A 22,930-nucleotide genomic window follows, 5' to 3' on the forward strand; every position below is an offset into this window, starting at 1 on the left:
GCTCAATGCACATTGGCGTCCCATGCTGCAATGATTCTCGACCAGCGGGCAGGTCAGAACTTCCTACAAAAATGCTTCACCCGAAGAAGCTGCTGACCCAGGCCGAATTTGAGGAGCACAAGAGTAAGCTAGCTGAAGCTGCAAAAATGATGGCATGCATTTCAGGCTGCTCGGGCCGCACCAGCTCAGTGCACGTCGCCGTCTTGTGCTGCAATGATTCAGGAAATGCTTCGCATTATGTAGACGTCAACTACAATTAAGTCTGCTAAATTTTTTAGTGACTTCAGATGGATCATATGTTTTCCCAGTTACTTCATCTTTACTTGCGCTTTTTTTTCCCAGTACGTATAAGAGAGGTTCTACTGTACAAACAAATAAACGAATGCCATTGCGTGCCTTCAAACTCACTCAGAAATTGCCCAAGCCAGGCCGAAGCCATCATAAGTTGAGGTGCCCCGGCCCAGCTCGTCGATCACTACCAGGCTGTCGGCTGTGGCATTCTGCAAGAAACATGGTGTTTGCTTGATATAGCGGGCAATGACTGCATTTCACGGGCAACTACCACATTCCAAGTACGATCTGCTACATCAGTGTAATGTCGTGAAGTGTCCCGTGCATACATGACCCACACCATATAGATCTGTGTAAGGGCTGCACCACCAACTAGACAGCCCAAAATTTGGAAAAAATATTTCAAATGCAGAAGCAATTGCGTTTGGTGCGCCGATGCCATGCGCGCATATCAGCGAATTTTTGCATGCAGCGTACTTCTGCGTACCACTACTAGATGGTGATTAGTGTTCCTGTATATGCTCCCGCAGGGAGCAGAGTTGCGCATAGGTCCGCCGTCGTGATCCACCTCTGCAGCGAAGCCCCTCCTCGTGCACGCAGGAGCCAAATGCCGCGCGGTGTTCCACCTTTTTCTCTAGTGGTAGCGAGCTACAAGCGCCAACTGTTCGCAGGCGCTTAGCAAAGGGCACTTCTTAATACAGGCTACGCTCGAATGAGTCATTCGTGCAGTCGGAGGGGGGGGGGGGGGGGGGCTTACAATCAACCGAAACTTTGTATGTACCTATGTAAACACGCATATACAAACAGACACATGAACGTACAAATAGGGGGTAGGACCGCCTTCGATTCCCCAAAATAAAATACTCCCGTGGCTCGAACAGCTCCAAAGTTCGCTCGCAAACGCGCAGTACGTTGTCACAAAAGGCGGTGCGATTATTTTCAGCATGCATATGAAGTTGTCTTATTGTCAGAGAGCAAGAAATGTTTTACAGAGTGTTTAAAACTTCACACACGTAAGCTGGACACTTAGTGCATTTTGGCTGCCGAAACCAGCCGATTAATGACCGTCGCCAAGAGAGCTATCGTGCCTGCAGTTATGTCAGTGACCGTTAACAGAGCGTAATTTATCGCTAACCATCGTTCACAACAGCTGCACGTTTTCGATACATGCGGTGCAGACACAGATTTAAGCGAATTTCAAATGTTCACATGCGCACATTTTAAGCAAAGCTTACTTTTACGATTAATTCATACCGCAGACTAATCAGCTATATAGTAGCAGCAAATCTGCAAGTAGAAAAAGATTCAAAATGCAGGAGCTTCTAGATCAAATTTATTTCTTACAAGGGAATGCATGCACGGCTGCTGGCAGCAGGCCAAGTGTGCTGGTTCTTGGAACCTCGGGGGCACAATTCAAAGAAAATGGAAAGGCAACAAGCTATTAAGAGTAACAACAGGTTATTTTTATTGCACTAATCACATCAAGATGGCAAACTTGCAGAGTAATTATTCACACAGTGCATACTGTAATCTGACGACACATTTTTGGCATCGTACTGGCACAATACAAGTGCCAGTACGATGTGTTTCGTATCACTTCACCAAGGTCCATGACTTCACATCATCGAATACCGTACCTGAAACCCACAGCTGCTCCTCTCAACGCACGATCGACGGTCCGCTGATTTCAATAGCGCTGGCACTGACGGAAACGACGCGTTCGCATGAGTCGGCGATGCGCCCGTAAAGTTGGCTTCGCCGCGCCGCGGATCATTTGACGTCATTTTTTGCGCTCGGCCAATAGCTGTGCGAGCGGCACCGGAAAAGGTATGCGCAACTCTGCTCCCTGCGGGAGCATATACAGGAACACTAATGGTGATAGCTGCACACTGACCTCTGGTGCAACGGTACATCTGAGGATACAGGATGTGCACAAGCCAAAACTGCGTCGGCACTATTGTGACCAAGAGGTTCGGTCCCATGTACGTACCTCGTCAAAATAGGAATAAAAAAAAAGTGCAGCCCTTACAAGAGTCTAGACGGTCTATTCCATTTGCGCAACTCACACAAATGTGTATATAAAGCCTTGTGTCACAATTATTATGCACAAAAAAAGAACAACACCCCACATAAGTGCAGAAGAAAACGTTTGCTTTTATTTAGCCAAAGGCCATGTTTTTTGACACAGTGTGAAAAGGTTTAGCCAGCAGTGCCTCTGGTAATGTTTCTTGCTAAGTGCCTTTTATTGCCCAATTCCAATTTACATTGCATACATAACTGCAGACAGCTTAAAGGGGCCCTGAAACACAATTTATGGAAGGAAAAAACAGCATTAGAAGTTAAAATTGACTTTTCAGAAACACTTTGCAGCAAAAAGTGCTTGAATCTGTTCAACAGAAGCGGAGTTATTGGCGATCAAAGATCGCCTTTGATCCCCTTCACGGTGCTTCCTGTCCTTCTTCAATGCCTTGAAATGTGAAGGCTACGGAGGAGCAGGGCATGCCCACAACACTCCGCCTACTGAACATCACCATGGTGCGAAGTTCAAATTTGATTTTGGATGTTCACAGAGACACCACTACTTCCAATTTTAGCGCTATGACACGTCAAACTCAGAGGCTATCCCTCAACTTGAGAGTTGTGTTTACCAATCTCCACAGGTGTCTCATTGGTTAGCTGTGCTACAGTGTGCTAGATAGTTACCTATGTGCCGCTGTGTTTTTTTGCACTGAGTGGCATGAGTAGCACTTCCTTTTGCAATTATCTCTACAGCAATCACACAATTCTCAGGGTCAAAACAAAATGTCATCTTCATGTTCGCTTGTGCAAGTACATCTGCAACGCACATCGGCTAAAGGCACAGATATACAGTCGAGTCCACTTATAACAATGTTCAAGTGCCATGAAAATTTCATTGTTATAACCGATAATTGTTATAAACGGGTTGCAAGAAAAAAAAGCATAACAACTGCAAAGAGGGGTCACAGACAGCAAGTGACATGCCAGCTCCGCCGAGGCATCGTTTTGGTGGTCCCAAAAGGGGTCTTGTAAAAAATACGAGAAGGTTGCCGTGGCTGCCTCTCAGCTTGAAAATCCCTTAACGCCCCCCCTACACCCCCCAGAAGAAGAAACAAAGAAAACATGAATACCTAAGAGCATTTAATGAGGGCAAAATAGCTTGCACTTCTCACTTCTTTGCTGAAACAAACCCATAATCGGCGAGTTTCGACTGCTTCGCGGCAATCTTGCCGATGTCTTTCTGGAGGGCATCCAAATGTTGAACATGTCCGAGCGAAAGGGTTTTTACAAAAATGAAGTCCCGCAGGGAATCGATCATTCTTGAGGCCTCCTATTGAGACACAACTTGTACAGGTTCCGGTTCATCTTCGTCGTCGCTGCGGTCATCGTCTTCCGCGCCGGTGACTGCTGCAACGATCGCCTCGTCAGTCAATTCTTCGTTTGTCGCGACTGCATCATCGGCGTGCAAGCATTCTTGAAGCCCCTCCGTGTCTCCGTCATCACCACGCACCGTAGACCAAAGTTCTGTAATGGCTCCATCGGCAGTAGCTTCGCCACCCCTGTGCAGGTGGCTCCGCATACACGCGCGCGCTTTTGGCGGAGTAGTTTGGCCGGCATGGTCGCTGGGTTTGCGCGTTTATTTTCTGTGAGGGTTGGCTCCAAATGGCTACATTTAATTGCTATAACTGACAATCCAGTATGATAGCATTGTTATAAGCGGTTTATTTTACCATAGAACACACTGCATAGGTGACGGTGCCGCGGCTGTCCATTGCTATATCCGATATATTGTTAAAAGCGGTATTGTTATAAGTGGGTTTGACTGTAGTACGATTTAATGCAGACGCATACTAGGCAGTTACGCTATGCTGACAAAAGTTCAGCACTATACAAGGTCTCTTCAATTTGCCTGCGCTTTCTGCACTTGTTCAAGGAGTGCAGCACTTTTGTCCGTGATTTTTCAGTGCAGTACGCACCACATGCACCACGCTCTTCGATTTGACTTCGTGCAGGGCAAGTTCTGCACAAGTTCCCGGTTCTCCAGCACTCCCTACTTTGGAAGTGCAAGCATCGTGCAAGCTCTCAGTAGCAGACGACACAGTGCAGCGCTAGTTTAACAACGGCATGCGTACATAAATATCTCCCACTTTCGTTACAACAGTTCCTGAAGCTTGTATAAATAGTGAGGTACGAGTTCGATGCGTGCATGGTTGTGAGGGCAGTTTAGTGCAAGTCATGTGACATGTTAAATAGCTTATGTTTCTAAATTGCTTCGAATGCATCCCTGACAAAAAAAAAACAGCATCCACGGCCACTATTCCATTCCCACAATGTAGCACTATCACAGTAACGATTATTCCGATAACGAAAAGAAATTAACCTCGCTTTTGCAAGATGCAAATTTTTCGATATGGCTCACAACAGGCCTACACTAAGTTGATCAGACGTGCTGCCCGAGTGCAGAAGCATGACCGCATAGGAGCCAAACTTTGAGCACCGCTTAGCTGAAAGCAAAACATATCTTGAATTGCAAGGAGCCATAGCAACTCAAGAAGTGTTCGTAGAGCAATGTGGTGACAACAGCAGACTCTACGACACGCCTCGCAGCACACTGTGGTGTGTCGCTAGAGGAGATGCTACGATACAATGCACCAAACGTGTGAAATGCACCAAGCAGACAGCAAGTGCATTTGAACTTTTTGAACTGGCACTGCACTCTGCTGCACTCGCACTGTACCACAGCGGAACTAGTGCAAAAAGTGCAGCCAAATTGAATAGTTCTACACTCTAGAATCTGGTGCCACCAGCGTGACCTCAGCGTGCTTCGGCACGGCTTGCGCAGGTATAGAGCATGTCCAATCAAACACGACAGCCGCCAGACCTGAGTGCATCGTGTACTAATTCTACTGGCCGGCAGCATGCTGGCTTACAGTTCAGGTGCACTGAAGCGAGCATGTTGAGTTTACATCTCTGCCAAATACAAAAGTGCTCGCTCACCGCACACATGTGCGCATGCACTGTGGCAAGAGCTGATTTCGGCCCCATTCAACACAGCAAACTGTGCAAGGAGCAAATTTTTGGTGATCTTGGTGTAATTGAGAAAACATATCCAACTTCGCCGGCTGCTGCCTGGCATGATGGAAATGCCGGACTATATCTGCACCGTTTAGCAATAGACACTGCACTCCAGAGTCACACAGTTACAAGCTTCGACCATCTTGACGAGATGTAACACACCTCAAAAAAAGTATGCAACTCGGGAAGCACACAACCTCTGCCTGTAATATTTGGAGCTCGAGCCAGCACGCCATGCATCGTCACGCCAGACATGTGTGTTGTCATTTTTACATCTGTCCCTGTCCTTTTAGTGCTATTGAGGTTTCTGGTTCCCTTTTCTGCTTTCTTTTTCCACTGTGTGGGCATTTTTAAGGTGTCTCCAGAGAAAGGGCATGGCTGGTGCGATGAGTGCTCTTAGTTTGCGAGATGGCGTCAGCATTGCGTGCCACTCATGCATGGAAACATTGCATTTCTAGCGATTCTGATGTATCTATGCGCAAATTCTTGGTCTTTGGAAGCAGCACTGGCACAGAAGACAACTTCAGTTAGTCACATTTCAAAACAAAGGTTGGCTTTCATCATCAAACCATATTAAAAGTGCCATGCGATGAATAAAAGGGGTCCTGCATGTTCTAAAGGTCACTGTTCTTAAGTGTTAACATCCTTAGGTCGGGATCATTTGTTGGCAGCCACGCATTCAGCGAGTAAAGTTTCTCGAGAAAAGTCGTCCGAGATTCAACCTCGGCATTTCGCTAGGGCTAGTCACTAGAGTTAATGCTTCTTTTTATACTATCTCAAGGAATTGTTTACACCAAAAGCTGATAGTCAACTTACAATTTTTTTTTTCAGACTCCCTAGGAGCTGTGAAAACATCCTAAAAATGAATGCATTCCTCTTCTTCATTTGTTTTATTTATAGTAAGGATCCATAACAAGCAAATGCAAGAAACGGCTGAGTGTTTTTCAGTGCTGGGCATAAAATAGTTTGTCTTATTTCTACAGAACAAAATCCAGTTAAAGCCAAACATGCACATTATCAGCTTCTGATTAAGAATCATACTACACAGGCTACGACCAGGAAAGGATGATCAGCTGAGCCTGCAATGCAGGAACATCTCACCCTGAGGATGTGTGCAGACTCCAGCATCTCGGCCATAAATGTAGAGACGCCCTTGAGTTGCTGGTCACCAGCTCCAATGCGTGTCAGCACAGCGTCGACCAGTGACAGCTCGGCAGAATCACATGGCACAAAACTTCCCACTTGAGCCATGAGCACTGCTAGGGCCACCTATTCACAAGCAAACAAAAGTTAAAGTTCAGCGTTCCTGAGGCTGTTGTTTATTTATTTGCAGGTTTGTGCCAATTTCAACATCTGTTTGCTTTACATCTGAGAACACAGCACCATGAAAAATACTTCATATGTTAACACAATGGCTCCTTAAACCCTCAATATATAGTGACCTACGTCTTTATGGCAAAAAGTGCGGTCAATGTCCGATTTTTCGGACTCCTTAGGGCACATGAAAATGATCAAAATGTTAGGCAATCCGAAAAGAAGAATGCATGCCCTATACTGCCCCTAAGGGTTAAAGGTCTGAGGCACCCTCTGAGCTGTGAGCGGTGGTGATAAAGGTGATACCTCGTGAGCGGTGGTGATAAACAAGCTAAGAGCAGTGCCAATCAAGATAGAAATCAACTTCCGCTGCCCCTGCGAGAGCGTGGCGAAAAAGAGAAAAACCACATTTCGCGCGCCTCCGTTGCGATCACGCAGTGGAACCGAAACCGCAAGGCGTTGCCACTGAGAGCGAGAATACCTCGCGAACGGCACTGATACCGTAACCAAGCTAAGAGCAGCGCCAATCAAGATAGAAATCAACTTCCGCCGCCCTGAAAGAGAGTGCCGGCAAAGAAAAAAATGACGTTTTGCGCGCCTCCGTTGCGATCACGCGGCGAAACCGAAACCGCCAAAGGGGCGTTGCCGCAGTATGAGCGACGCGCTGAAGCTAGCAATCAGCTCTGTTTATCTCCCTATGAAGGTAGCATCAATTTCAAACGCATCTTTTAAGTGCTAAGAAGTGGCAGCACCTCCTGGTAAGCACGCATCGTCATTATGGCGCGAAATTTCGAACGGAGGGTCGGAACCGTACCCGTACAGCAAAGACCTTGCGGGACAGAAAACCACTGCCGTACATGTACGGCGAAAACCTTCAAAGGGTTAAGAAATAGATACTGTGTCCCGTGGCAATAGCCCCTTCCCACGCTTGTTATGTTTCACTGCAATACTTTTACGTATGCTTCACCAAGTAACATTTCTGTACAAAGGCGAAGCTAACTTTCGGGAACCGGCATTATCAACACACTATGCTTTCCAAGCTTCTAAGCCAATCGCGAGGACCACAAAGGCGGAGTTCGTGCCATTCCTGACAGCAGAGAATTATTTCAATAAAAAACACGGTACCCAACGACAAGAAGCTTCATAGCGAACGTTGAAGCAGCTAGGCGTAGCGTTGCCGCCGTGGTGGCTTTGATTAGTGCCGTTTCGGACCTGCGGTCACGGCAAAACGTTCGGAAAATCAGACGGCGAAGAGTTCTTGCACCTGAAACTGCAAACGTTCTGATACATTGACTCTATGGGGCACATGGTGGTGCCGCGAAGCCGTTCAAATTATCGAGAATCCGGAAAGTCGGTCGTTGACTGTACACTGGCAACTCCTCCAGCCGACGACAGGGCGTCAAAGACAATTCATTACGATTCCTGTCTGTTACTCGAGCCAGCATTACCGCGACTTTCAACCCTTTCAATAAAATTACAGCTAATTTTCCCTGATAGAGGCACAAATTCTCTGAGTTTTCCCTGAGTTTTTCCAGACTACTCAAAATCCCTGAGAATTCCCGGTTTTCCTGGTTGGTAGATGCCCTGGCTCTTATGATAAAAAATGCAGGTCACCATTCTGTTTATGGTACAGGCCCTACTTGTCTTGGTGGGTTTTATCAATCCTAGATGGAAAAGTGGCACTATGGTACTGCTGTCGTTGCACAACCAGATATGAGGGTATCTGCATCTTCAGCAAGTGCATAAACTCACTCCTGCACTAGATAATCGAAGCATATGAGATTGCTCGTCTTCGACTTGTGCATTTGCCAGCCTACTGTGGACTTCATAGACAGAGAATTGCATTTCTTCAGTACCCCTTGTTGAGCTACTTGCAATGACAGCAAGCATGTGATCTTGCATTGGAAACATTCCCTTACTATCTTTTTCTCTCCAGTTACTCACCCTTTAAGCTCCTTTCCCAATTTGCCTCCCTTTTACTTCCCATGCATTCGACTGTCAAGTTAAAGGGTACTTGAAACGGTCCAGACAAAATTTGGAGATGTGTAGGGTACACCTACAGTAAAACATTTACGCCACAATTTAAGTGAAGCATCTCATATTAAGAAAATTACGGACAATTACTTGTTAGCCTCCCCCCTAGGCATGCTTTTTCTCAACTTATTCACCGAGTTATAGGGGCTAAGCTCCGCCTTCACTGGCTCTGCTTCATCATGTGGCGTCGTGACATTTCCTGTTGCCTTAGAGCCAGTGTACGAAGCCTCTCCAAGCTCTCCACTAGCCACCTGATTGTCGATACTCAGTGAGAGCTATCCAAGCAGCGTGCGTTGTGAGCGTTCTGTCGCAGCGCTGGGTGTATCCGGTATTAAAGTAATCACAGGTGAGCTGGGCATTTTGACAGATGGACGGAGGCGTAAACTAAAGCTCTCCGTACTACTACTGCTGTGCTGGAGAAGCCTTGGCGTAGATGTAAGTGGGTGGCCCTGTCGGCTTGCACTGTCCAGCCACTTGGTGGTGAAGGGCTTGACCAACCAAACACAGAGCCAATATTGCTGTAACTAAGTGTAAAACATTTTAAACATTCAAAGAGACATTGTGCTCACGATTATGGTTCTGCCGAAAATTCACCCCAGCAGCAAAGCAAATCCAGTTGGTTACTGCTATATTAGCTTTGTGTATGGTTGAGCTTTGTGCCACCAGGTGGCTGCACCGTGTAGGCCATTCATGTTTGTGCCTCCACTCATACTGTAAAATGCCCAGTCCATTTGTACTTTGTTTACCCAAATACCGGACACGCTAACTCTATTGTGGTAGTAAGCCTTCAGCATGAAGTGACAACTGCAAACGTGTATAATGCTGGTGCTGATCGGATACCAACAGTCCAATTCGCTGCAGCCACTCCACTTGTCTGCCACCTTGCAGAGGGACATGATGTTGCAGCTTGACATATTGCCGATTGCTACATTTCCAGCCCACAACACAACAACCATGGTACACGCAAAAAGAGAGATCAAGAGCAACACTGACTACGTAACTCGCATCAACACAGAGCACATTGCAACACAAGCAGATGACCCTTGCTGTATGCTGGAAGTACTTGAGCGTAGTGATAAATTGTCATTATGTGTTCCCTTTCTGTTACGTTTTTTTATAGAAAAAAATTAACCAACATTCCAATTATTATGAACAACAATTGTTCACCACAAAGTGGGAAAAATTATTGATGATGCAACCTGGGTAGCCAATCAAATAGCTCATCCTACTGATGTCAGAGGGGCAACACGCGTCGCTTGAGGTGGGACGGGTGAAAACTCAGGGTAGCAGCGGCGCTACAATTGGTAGCGATGTACATATTTTAAAGCCTTATAACACATTACACGCTTTACGTGAAGTGCTTAAATGCGTCACTTGACAATCGGGAGGACTTAACCTAACTCCGTACGTTTGTACAAAATTGTCAAAATTGTTTGAAGGTCCGTTTAAGTGAAAATCAAAATACTCACTGATCGGATGTATGTCGATTTCCCACCCATGTTCGGACCAGTGATAATGTAGCAAGAACTTGAACCTGCGAGGGAGAAAGAACAAGGGAGAGGAAGGCTGGCAGTGACTGCCTTGCTCACAGTGTATGACACTATGGGCCCGTGCAGCCAACACAGGCATTTGGAAAATACAGCCATATTTTTCTGTACCATGGAGGTTGAACAACTTTGACTTAAAGCAAACAACATTTTGCATGATGGTTTTGTGAAACTGGTTATCCAAACATGCGCACGCTGCAAAGCTGCATCAAAAGATACCAGACATTCCGCAACCTTTCCTTATGGTACAGCTGTATATCTGTAGAGCTGTCATTCTTAAACAGACCTTATTACAATTTTCTCAGTGAATATTCCTATTAAGAGTGCAGACACCAACCACATAATCATCTGTGAACAACAAACAATGGCCACACAGCTAGTAAATTGTGTAAAGGTACAGCTCGCCTGACACAATGTTCATTTAGAGAAACTTTTGCTTGATGCATAGATCTAAGTGCATATATTTCTAATAAAACTTTAAGGAGAATCAATTGCTTTGTGACATCCATTAGTTTGTTATAACGAGAGTTGATTGTATTGTTATCCCTTTTGGTGATACCCTATCTACAAACTAGAAGCAACTGACTCTGTGCAAATGTATTTGCCATACATGTCCCTCAATTATACACGTGTGCATCTGCCGTGCATGGTCACACACAATACAAGCACCAAGACATCTAATAACTGCACTGGCAGTCACTAGGACTGTTTTTGATGTGCTGTGGCAATTTGTTCCCTTCCTCATGGCTACATTTTCCCGAAGAGTACGTTTTCTTGTTGTCTTTCTCACAGTCCCTTTAAAAATGCAGCAATGGGGTTCTACTGTAATAAGTTGCAGTGCATAGCCCTAAAGGAGCAGCCACCGACCTTTGCGCATCTCCACATCATTGGGAATGAAGAGGACGTCCCCTTGGGCTTCCACTAAGGGGTGGCGCAAAGCTGTCATCCGTATCACACCTGAGCCTGGACAAAAACACATGCCTCCAAATGATGCTGAGGCACTTGTAATGCGAAAGCGTAGAGAGAAATAGAGGTTATGGAAACAGAAAATGGGAGAGTGCAAAATCAGTAAGTGATCATTAAATAAGAAACAAGACACGCGCAGCCTAGAGCAGCGCTACATTGAGTAAAGAGCAAGGCGCAATAGACCAGGACAGAAGAAGAACACAAACGACAGGACCGGCGCCAGTCCTGTCGTTTGTGTTCTTCTGTCCTGGTCTATTGCCCCTTGCTCTTTACACATTCAAGCATGAACCAACTAGCCCAAGCTAGAGTTTTACTTGAGCTACATTGTAGCACTCTGGTTTGCGAATTAATCACCAAAACCAGGCAAACAGGTTCGCTTCACCTCGCAGTAATCACTACGGCCATAGGTCCAATCAAGCTTAACTGTAGAAGATTTTCAGCACATTAGACCTTATATATGCGTGTCAAAGAATCGCAAGCACTTCATTAAACCAAAAACTGCGGCAATATTTTCATCGCTACAGCATCAAGACTTTGTTCAATGACCCTGAAATTAGTTTTTTTGAGCTGCCTGATTATTCAGACATTTTTTATAGCCCATTCCGTACAAGAAAATTCAAGTGGCGACTGTACTTTTAATTAATGCAATGTCAAACTTCTACGCAGACAAATTTCAATATAATTAAGTGCCAATTTTATCGACTTTGTTATATCCAGGCGTATCAATGGATGTCTCAGCTGCTCACCTTTGGGCCGCACGGTGGGCCGCACAAAAGGCTTGTTGGTGGCTGACACTGCTGCCACGGCGAAGCCAACTAGGACATCTAGGTGGGAGATGACCTCCGACAGCTGCTGCAGGGGCTCCCAGTAGCCAGCTGGGAAAGCAGCCATTAAAGAAGTAGCTTATTTCTTTTGTAAGGAATTGTTTTTGTTTCAGCCAAGCTTGAGCTATGACGACAAAGAAGATGCAACAAGCTGATGATGATCTGTACAGATGAGAAAGGTTTACGCACGATTATAATTCCTCATCTTTTACAACAAACACAGATGAGGAAGACGGAAGGCATACAGTGGATTCATATTTGATTTATTTCTGCTACCTTCAGGCCCACACTGCATTAATATTGGGCTTGTGAGAATATAAATTTTTTGCTTCAGTGAAGTTGAAAGAAATAGTAATTAGTTTCGAGTAATCTTGAAGCAAAATAGTTCAAACACCTTGACATAAATGCTAGATCGTAACAAATCTAAAAAAAGTTTCTTTTTTTACTTGCAAAAAAAGGGAAACAAGTTCACCCCTACGGTCAGTTTATTTTCAAAGTATATAGCTTATTGTATTTTCATGTAAAAAATGCAAGTTCAACATCTCTCAATTCCTGCAGCACAGCAAATTTGTTTACAGGCTCTCGCCCACTGTTGTGCAGCATTCTACTTAAAATATTGCAGTGGTTGAGGCAACGGGACTGTTTCGCATTTACCCATCGTGTGTCACTGCAATGCTGTAAAGTGCAACCTCGAATGCGAGACACAGTTTATGCTGTGTTGCGCAAATTCAGCTTGATGCTTTCTGTTCAATAAGTGCAAAGACGAACTTGGCAGGCGTGCTCATTGCTTTTGTGATCCTCGGTACAGCTTGTGTGCAAGATCAGAAGCTCGCTCACCGATGAGCAGCAAACTTTCCCTAACGGTTTATCATCCACTACCATGCCTTCCTTGGCTGTTAGGCCTAACCAGCCCTGTTTTGCTGACTGTTGGCCATCAAAGTTATGGTTTAGCATCGCATCAATGCAAAGCTATTCACAGTGACTGTACGGCTCTCAGGAAGCCGTACAGCCGCTGCAAGTATGTTTGAATAATTGAGAAGGTGTAGAAACTAGAAGGCTGTCGGCCCGGCGCCAGCTTAGCACGCTCCTTGAAGTTTCGTTTTCTGTTATGAGGAAGCGAGCATTGGCTGGCATGGGCAGTTTCATGGTCCTCGCTAGCCGTGTGCTTGCGCGCCGCAATATTTTACGACTTGCACCATTTGTGCATCATTCTATGGTGCATGAATACTTCGAAAACAAGAATCCTTTTTTTAAATCGCACATCTTTTATTTTGAACATAATTTCGGGCCGCTTCGAGTTTAAATTATCGAGATTCGACTGTACAACAGTCTCTATCAGTTTTAATGACATTTCATGGCATTTACGATTTTCCAACCCTGCCCAATAAAACTGCATCCAGATTTAATGAATACATTCGAAACTGTGCATACTGTTACAACAAACACTTCAGGCGTGGTCATTGTAAAAGGAGGGTACACACGAAGTTCCAAAGCACAGAAGCGCGACTGAACTGAGCAATGATGTAGAGCAATGACGAAAGCCGGAAATGATGAAGCAATGATGTAGAGCAGCAAATGCATATAGCAGGACCATGTGCTTACCAGCGATTTCGACTATCATTTTGGCGATTCCTTCCTGGGCACGATCGTACGCCTTTCGTGCCTCCAGAAAACGTTCGTTGGCTTCAGTCAGCGATCTATTGCGGAAGCGCACGCCATTCTGCTTGGTGTCGATAGTCGTGTATCCCGTGCGCGAACGCAATACTGGCTCCTCCTGTGACCAACAATAAAAACACATACATTGAGAATGTGATCAATATGTCAAGCACATGAGTGATTTATTTATTGATAGACTGATGAAGTTTAGCATCCTGAAGCAATCCTTCTCTTTCTCTTCAGTGGCTGCTACAGAGCTGGAAACATTAAACATATATAAGTGAGCAAGAACAAAAGTAGAGAACATTGTGACACTGAACCAAGTTACAACCATTGGAAGTGAAGTAACGTGCCAATATTGACTGAGCAGCTGTCCATTCAACATGTATTATTTCCACTCACATTACAGTCAACATCTAATTTTTGGACTCCCTAGGAACCGCAAGAACATCCGAAAAATAGGGCAGTCCAAAAAAATGAATGCAGGCTTTTAATTGCCCTCAAGTGTTCAAACCGCCGCACCCACATATGAAAGAACTTAAAAGGCTAGCTAGTACAGTTACTAGGCATCTCAATGCTCTTACCGTGACAAGAGATAGCAGGTGCCTGCATGTATTATTTATTTATAACACATTTAATTAATATCAATAACATATTTTATGTACTGTAAGAGTGGCTCTTTGCACTCTTGGTATGCTTCACCACAATACACTGCCTGTTTGACTGCATAACACAGCTGCATTGCAATGAAGCTAATTTTCGGGAGCATTAAGCAACGCTTTAAACCATTGCTGTGCTTTCTGCACTTCGACGCCGTCGGCAAGGATATTGAAGGCAGAATTTGCGCCCGTTGCCGACAGCGGTAAATCATTTAAATGAATAAAGTGGCACCAAACAGCGAGAAGCTTGATGGTGAATGTCCAAGCAGCTAGGCCTAACAGCAGCACAAAACGATTACTACACTTGCCAGTGGATTGGAATGCGAGAGCGCTAGGTTCATGGCTACAAGATAACCAAACTGATGGTGGTGGCGGCTACAATTATGCTATTTTGGACCTGCGCTTAGGGTAAACAGTTCAATAAGTCAGATGTCGAAGGGTTTCAGCATAAAAAATTTCAGACGTCCTATTACACTGGTTCTATGGGGTACGCGGTGGTGCTATGATGGCGTCCGAATTATCAGGCATGTCCGAATAATTGGTCAATGACTGTGTATTCTCGCAAATCTTACAACCACCATCAGAATAAATCAAGATGCAAACACGATGATATAAAAGAAATATGGCAAAATTAATTTCATAATGACTGTCAACAGTAATGTGATTAGCATTCAAGCTATGTAGTGACACACCATTTTTCTGAAGTCACGTTTATTTAACATCTGCAGTGCTCATTCTGTTTGGTCACGGCATTGCGTCTGTGTCTATCATGTGCCTTCTTGTGTCCTCGTCCACATGGAATACCAAAGTATTCCAGATGCCGTACCAACAAGCCCATATTGCAACAGTAGTTGATGCATCTACACATAAGCAACCAGGCTCAAGTGGCCTTCATTCAATTCGGCGGCCAACGACAGTTCTCGCTGCTGTCGTTGCAATTTTAGTGTTGCTTGTCTTTCTGGAAACATGTTCTACCTTCAGCCCCACGTGACATTATCAATGTTCAAGTCATCGGTCAGAGACCCCATGTATGGAGCGGCCCAGGTAATATAACAGTGGTAGGCTAGCAGCAGCGCTTTCCACTTACAACAGACAGCAATGCCAGTGCAATGACAGCTTTTACATGCCATCACTATATTCCGTCCAGGAGTGCTTGCCCATTCCATAAAAGCAACGAGCAGGCTGGTGTTGACACGTGTGCAGGCCCAAGTGAACGTTCTTATGCGAGAACGTGACAGTGTAGTGGATAAGATGTGAACATGGCAGTAGCAGACAATACGCAGCAGACATCAAACAATGCTGTCTGTGTGCGATACTGCCTAGTGCAAAATAAAAATAATGAGGCTGTTAAATTGTTTTAATATTCACGCATAGCCATTACTGAGCAAATTAAATGTTGCGAGTTTAAAAGAAAATTTTCAGCATAAATTTTTTTATTTTTTAAGCTCCAGAAACACTTTGCCGCTGTTAATGTATTGGTCCCAATTGAGGCCCAAATTGGCAACGCAAACTTCCTGGGTTGCGATCGCTCGTCTATTGGCTGTGCTCGTCCTAGCATTCTCACAAATTTTTCGATGGCCTACTTTGTGACACAGTTGCAAAACCAAGCATTTGGAGAGCACGCTGTATGTGTGATCGCAACCCTGCTCACTGCCATTGCCACATAAAGTAGGCATCAGCATGTGCAGACATCCTGCTCCTGTGCTGTTGACTGGTTCAGTAGGTTGCAGCTTGACGAAAAGATCAAGACATAAGCAAATGACACAAAGAAGTCGCTCTTCAACCAAAGGAACCATTTGCAACTAATTTCGTCATGTGACCTCTGCGAGTCGTTGGTATGATTAAGTCCTTCTTAATCATGTTCCCACCATCTAGCCAAGCTTCACACCATTCTCAGCTTGTGGTGATGGTACACATTTCAGTTTGGCATCGGTCTTTCATTGGGTTTGCTTCTTTACTGGTTACAAATAGAGCATGAGCAGTAACCATTCCGACCTTGCGGGTTACTCTGAAGTAGTAGCCCAAATCTTTACTCGTCTCCAGCTTTATGGTCTTGGCAGCTTCCAGGCCTAGGTCTTTTGCAGCCTGAGATGAGAAAAAAAAAGAAAGAAAACACACTGAAGGTGAACTTCATCACACACGAGTCCCAAATGGGCTAGAGTGATCAAACACAGATTTGCAAGATGATCCAGCTGCAACTACGCTGGCTCTGCAGATGACTTGCCTGTTTTACGTTACTTGCCCAAGCAACCTCAAACACTGGGCTTTTTTTTTGCTTTATTTAAGTGGCAGAGTAACAACTTGTTGAGCAAGATAAACTGCTATCATGAAATATTTAACAGCGATAGGAGTTCTTGAATACTGTATATAAATTTCATGGCACCTGCTGCAAGTATTGTTCCCTCGTTTACCATTATCATGTTCCCCTGGCCAGAAAAAATACCAAGAACAATAAAACCATCTTTAGCCAAGTGTCAATACTGGTTATACAATGTGAGCTCTCACACTATCATTGGTGTTCCTGTAATTGTCATGCCATTATAATCATTAGTCACTGTAACGATTATCATCATGCCACCATGACTATCCTTGTAGTTATAGTCTCAAGGCCAACTACTTTTTTGGGTGAAAATACTTTCATTTGAGTAGAACAGTTTCGTTTTTTTTTTTAATCTTCAAGCGCACATCACTGGGGCACATTGCAGCATAGCATTTACTAGAACAGTAGGAACCTACATAACCATGACCCGAGCCATTTCGTTAGACGAGAATATGCAGTACACATTCTCAGCCGCACAAACTGGAAGAAAATGAAGCTCTTAGGAGAACCCAAATAGAGCATACTCTTTCAGATGAGCTCTTTGATAAGATAAGCAGTTTGGGTACCTTTATTCTCTTTCCCATAGACACAATGCAAAAGAATCAAAAGCACTAATTTTGTCATCACAATGCAGTGCTGATCAGCATCCTGCAGTACAAATTTTAGTAAGGTGTGCAACCGAGCTAGTTGATCCATGATGTTTGAAAGCAGGATGAAGGACAGCGTTGATTGCTCAGGTGCTATTCAATAGACTGCGTCCCTCAACTTTTTATTGCAGCATGGTACCAACACATGTTGCTTGAAAGTCAGAATAATTGCGTAGATCATAAAAATCAGGCTTCTGAAAAATGAGTCAGTGGTTGTATTTGACATTTTTGCTATAAGAGTATATGAGGTGTATTTTTAAAAGGCCATTAGCATTCTCTTTTTACTCTAGGCATTTTGAGCTTCTCTATCTATCTATTTAGCCTCTTATGCCAGCACAGCAACACAGTAAGTATGCAAGGCATATTGACGTTGAACGAATCCTGAGGATGACACATGTTTCAAGATATGCGCTGTCAAACTTGCGGTAAAAATGCACTATTGTTCTACCTATTTTTTTAAAACTGTTTTATGGATTGCAGCACAAAAGTAACTGGAATGCCAATGGATTTCGTAGGACACTGAAAATTATTATCATGGAAACGGCATAGTCCCAAGAATTCATTCCAAGTGAATATGTCTGGTGAACCCACCGGTTACAATTTGTAAATTGAACTTTATGCCAAAAAGTAATTAATTAAAACGATAATTGGTGTAATTTGGTGAATTAATCAATGAAGTTTTTGATTTCTTGTAGAGTAGCAGCCGCCTCACCGAGTAATGTACACCAAGGATTAGAACTGCCCTACTGGCTACAGATAACCTTTTTAAATCTGGTGCAGCTAAAAAAAGAAGCATGCATATATATATATATATATATATATATATATATATATATATATATATATATATATATATATATATATATATATATATATATATAGAGAGAGAGAGAGAGAGAGAGAGAGAGAGAGAGAGAGAGAGAGAGAGAGGGAGAGAGCAAAACATATAATCGGTTTACCTTGCAGCATAGCTCAAGTTCTTTACGTTTAAAAGGTAGCCTGAAAAATATAGCTTCGCTATAGTGATAGTGGGTTTTCAATTTTGTTACAGCAGGAGATTAATCGATATAAATAAAGAATGGCCAAGGAAATCATATATTTCCTTCATTATATCAGTGTTCAATATATCAATGTTCAACTGTACTGCCTTTAAATGTGAACTATAATATTTACCCTATTCTAACGCACCCCTGAAACTAAATCGTAGCCATTTTTTAAGGCACCAAAGTAAGAACACAAAAGTGCATCTAAATGTAGCAAGCCTCAATTTGTAAAAGAAAATATAAGACATGCAGAATTTACTTTCACAGAAGGGAAAATATTTTTTAATTAGTTTTCATTATTTAAGCGGTGCGTTGTCGCTGCCATTTGCGCTTCGTTGGCCACAGATACCATGCACACAATGGCAGTATTCTTGAACAATCTTGTTTGGAGACCTACTATCACATTCGCGAGATTTTACATGAGTCTGCATTGAACTTCTCGAAAAATACGGCCGACAGTGTTCCTGGCATGGTGCATAGATAGCAAGCTTAGCACAGCGCCAGAAACGCTGGTGGCTGTACGCGCAGACGCATATGGTGCTGAGTCGTGCGAAATCTCGTGAAAGTCATAGTAGTACGGAGGTCATAGTAGTCATGGAGGGCAAGTGCGATGCCGTTTTATGGCCTGAGCTCCAGTGAATTCTCAGGCTTCCACCAAGAGTAGCTACAGCACCTATCTGTCGTTATCACTCTAGTGTCCGTCTCTTGCCCAACGATATTCCTTACTGTTGCCTGCTCACTTTACTGGTGTACAATGGTTGCTCCTACAACCACTGATGGTTCAGAACTGCTACCAAATGAAATGCGCATTTCTGCGTCCTGCACCAACCTTTCTGAGGTAGCTTTCGCATTCACTTTTCACTTTCTCCAACTCCTCGTGAAGCGCTGCAAAAAGACAAATGCAAGGTCAAGCACCACTGCACTTCCCAATGTTTCCCCCCAGTAACATCCATAATACTTTCATGATGCACTGCAGTAATTGCAAAACAAGCTTGAAAACAAGCGAGACATGTAGGAACTCTTCAAGTGGCTCACAGCTAGAAGACCTTAAGTCTTCAGCATGAGTATTTGGTCCTAAAAGGCTACACAAACGTTAGGCATCTGGGAATGGTATCTCTTTGTGCACCACTCTACACCAGATGGCTCTGTTAAGCTGAATTGTCTGACAAACTGACAGCATTAAGGGAGCTTCATTTATTTTCTTTAAGTTCAGCGCAGCCGGGAATCGAACCCGTGACCTCGCGTTCATTAACAGAACGCTATAGCCATTCAGTCCCTGTGGCAGGTCAACTTACCGTATTTACTCGCATAATGATCGCACTCGCGTAATGATCGCACCCCTAAATTTTGTCGTCAAAATTCGATTTTTTTTATTTCCCGCGTAATGATCGCACCCCGAACTTGCCGCAGCCATACATCGTGTGCTAAGTCTAGCGAATAATGATCGCGCTTGCCACCTGTCGAATGCTACGCAAACGACTCTTTAAGACAAGCCAAGCGGCCTGCACGCACTAAACATTCTTAAGTAGATGCCTCATTTCATTACTTTCATCACTTTCCGCACTTCCATGACAAAATGAGGTACAACCAAACTTGCCTTTATTATGGGTTGCCTTTGTAATGGCTGATGTCAACAAAAACAATAAAGGCGCATTTCGATTCTTTTCATCTGCTTTTGCACTCGTGAGCACGCAACAAATCGCGCGCGGCAATGACAGTAGCCACGTTTACTCTGATACGTTAAAAGTGTACCCTATTCATACGCCGACGCTTGTAACACAGCTAAGATATTCGCCCACCCTTAGCGGAAACGTGCCGTATTAGGATAGTAGTGAAGACAGATGCCGCAGTTTCCGCAGCATGCCCGTCATGTGTTTCTATGTCACTGGCAGCTAAGCGCGCCCACCTGTTTCTGTCCCCTCAAAGTGGACATGGCTTCGTTATTGCCGCAAACTTGCCGATATTAACGATAATATTCATCACTGATACGGAAGAAACTGTTTCAATGCACGTAATGTACTCACGAGAAGAAAAAAAAATCGCGTTTGGCGCGTTCGGCTTGCTCCGCCAGCCGCCATTTTTGTTTTGGTGTCCCGCACCCGCAATCTCGCATCCCGCAGCAAACGCGGGACGAAAAAAAAAAATTTTTTTTTTCGCGGAAAATTTAACCCCGCGTAATGATCGCACCCCTGAATTTGCGTCAATTTTTCTGACAAAAAAAGTGCGATCATTATGCGAGTAAATACGGTATTAGATTTTAGACAACTTCTGGGTAATCAGCTGCATAATCAAGCGTCCCCTAAGCAACAGGACCCCAAGCATGGACTGACCTTGGAGCTCGCTGTCAAACTCTGGCTTCACCAGGAAGTCTCGCTGCTCAACAGCTTCAAAGTCCAGCGTGCTTTCCACCATCTCTAGGTACTTGCTGAAATCTCCCTCCAACTCCTGCACGAGTGAAGGAGCACCGAGGTCAGGCTTAAGAGGAAGGTTTAGCTCGGGGGCTTCTATATAAATGCATGATAAAGGAGAAATAATTTTTCTCAGGCGCTGCTGCACCGAATTCAATGACACTTTTACGTTCGAACAAAAAAGCTTAAAATATAGTTACTATTGGAAGCGGACATTTTATTTAGGCCATCTTTTTTAGATAAAATTGTTGAGAATTGCAAAATTTATAAAAACAACACTGTTAAGCTTATAACTCTGTAACTGGGCAATGAAAAACAATAGCACAATTCTGTAATCTGCACCTAATAATACACCTAAAGCAACAAAATTAATACAGTTCAACCTCGATATAATAAAGCCTGTAAAATCAGCAATTTGCTTCGTTAAATCAAAATGTCATTATGTTGGAATTCAACCCTTTATGCAAATAAGCACAGTCACTGATTATTTTTCTTACAAGGAAAGGGGCCGCAGAATTTTCTGGATTATAGGGCAATCAAAAAAAGGTGATTTCAATGTGAAAACAATTCATCTTGATGAATTTGGGAATCGGCGATGAAAGATACGGTTTCATGCAATGTCACCGATATCTTAACATCGGTGGTACGGATTAAGCAAAGCCAGCCACGCTTTCACATGCACTCCGCCTCCGTGGTTGATAGCGTTGGCCGTACTAGAACACCATCACGAAAGGCACAGGGAGCGAATGCTTCGTCTACATCTCATTCCAATGGGTCGCCAAAACTCAAGATTACACAAGCTCCAATACTAAATACGCGACAAGACAGATTACATGATGGCACGCCATCTCGGCACGCCCACTTTTTTGCACACGCGGCAGATCACCTCTAAAGCAGGGTGCACGGATGTATATGCACTCAGCCACGCTTACAGCCATGTGCAGTCACGGCCAAGACGCACGCCAGAAATAGCGACGCGCCAAGTTTACAGAACTGCGATATCTGTTTTTTTGGTGCAGAGTTAGGTGTTTGTAAACATTGTGCTTCTATTAAAGCGAAAGCTTTACTGGCCGCGAACTTGCGATTTCGCCGTGGCAGTGCTTTGAGGAGGCCCATGGCGTCACAATGCGCGCCTCACCGTGGATGTTTCTCTCTCTCGCTCCCTAGTCCCTACTGTGCATGCGCCACTACTAGAACCGAGCCAGATGTGTTCCGCCGCTAAGCAGCGCCTCGCCTATCTGCCGCTGCCGTTTGGTATGACATCACACCGCATTCCTCGTCGTTGTACTCGCCTCCGCTCGCTTCGCCAGCTGCATCGCATGTCTGAAAACATGTCGGAGTATTGAAAAGGAGAGTTTGCATGTGCCGCAACCACAGTTGAGGTGGCAGTATGGACGGCGACAATTTTGATAAGCAGGAGGAGGCTGACATCGACAATCGGCATCAGAATGAGATCACGAGGAAACGAATCGCCCAGGAAACAGATGAACAGCGTGCCGAATGACTGGCTAAACGCCGTAACACAGCTAGACAACCACACTAACCTGGACTTGCAGTCAAGACTAACCAAGGCTAACCATGCTATGCCTTAGCTTTTGCTACGAATACCCTGGCATAGCCGAGCTAAGCCACTGCCAATTTTTTTTTTTTTTTATACACGTACGAGGGACGTTCCAGAAATAAGTTTCGTCATTTCTTTAAAAGCGAAGATGGTACACCAGGTGAAACAAACAATCGCCGTAAGAATCGATGCCCATTGCTGGTTCAGTGATGGAAGGAGCGTCAGCAGAGGAGGAATGACGCATGCAAAAGGCATTGAAGAGAGAATAGCAGCAGACCAGCGTGCCCGAGGTTATTCGAGTACAAAGCACAATGGCAGACAGACGTGTGCTGACAGCGTGGTTGCAAATGGAAGTGCGTGCTGTTACCCGGTATGAATGGGGACGTGGGACTAGTGTGTCTGTCATCTATGAATGCCTACAGATTGTGTATGGTGAAGAGTTCATGTTTCAAGCCTTGCATTGCAGGGCACTGTGTTTTACCAGAACAATTTCTTCAACTTGATTGCACGCTACAACAAATGTCTCAATGTTGGTGGCGACTATGTGGAAAAATAGTGCAAGGTGT

At 44.3% G+C, this 22,930-nt stretch overlaps 1 protein-coding gene across 2 annotated transcripts in view; it reads right to left on the bottom strand.

The window, feature by feature from the left end:
* spel1 (DNA mismatch repair protein spel1) overlaps positions 1 to 22,930 on the bottom strand; it is a 103,092-nt gene that overhangs the window by 20,069 nt on the left and 60,093 nt on the right. For both annotated transcript variants that reach the window (XM_065442890.2, XM_065442889.2), the window contains exons 15-23: positions 20,726 to 20,840; positions 19,225 to 19,280; positions 16,381 to 16,470; positions 13,673 to 13,844; positions 11,993 to 12,121; positions 11,148 to 11,243; positions 10,203 to 10,267; positions 6,487 to 6,654; positions 409 to 500 (exon numbers count right to left, since the gene is read on the bottom strand). In XM_065442890.2, coding sequence (XP_065298962.2) covers positions 409 to 500; positions 6,487 to 6,654; positions 10,203 to 10,267; positions 11,148 to 11,243; positions 11,993 to 12,121; positions 13,673 to 13,844; positions 16,381 to 16,470; positions 19,225 to 19,280; positions 20,726 to 20,840 — 983 coding nt within the window. The remainder of the gene's footprint in view (positions 1 to 408; positions 501 to 6,486; positions 6,655 to 10,202; positions 10,268 to 11,147; positions 11,244 to 11,992; positions 12,122 to 13,672; positions 13,845 to 16,380; positions 16,471 to 19,224; positions 19,281 to 20,725; positions 20,841 to 22,930) is intronic.

Source organism: Dermacentor albipictus, chromosome 5, assembly GCF_038994185.2.
Source record: "Dermacentor albipictus isolate Rhodes 1998 colony chromosome 5, USDA_Dalb.pri_finalv2, whole genome shotgun sequence".
NCBI classification, from domain to species: Eukaryota; Metazoa; Arthropoda; class Arachnida; order Ixodida; family Ixodidae; genus Dermacentor; species Dermacentor albipictus.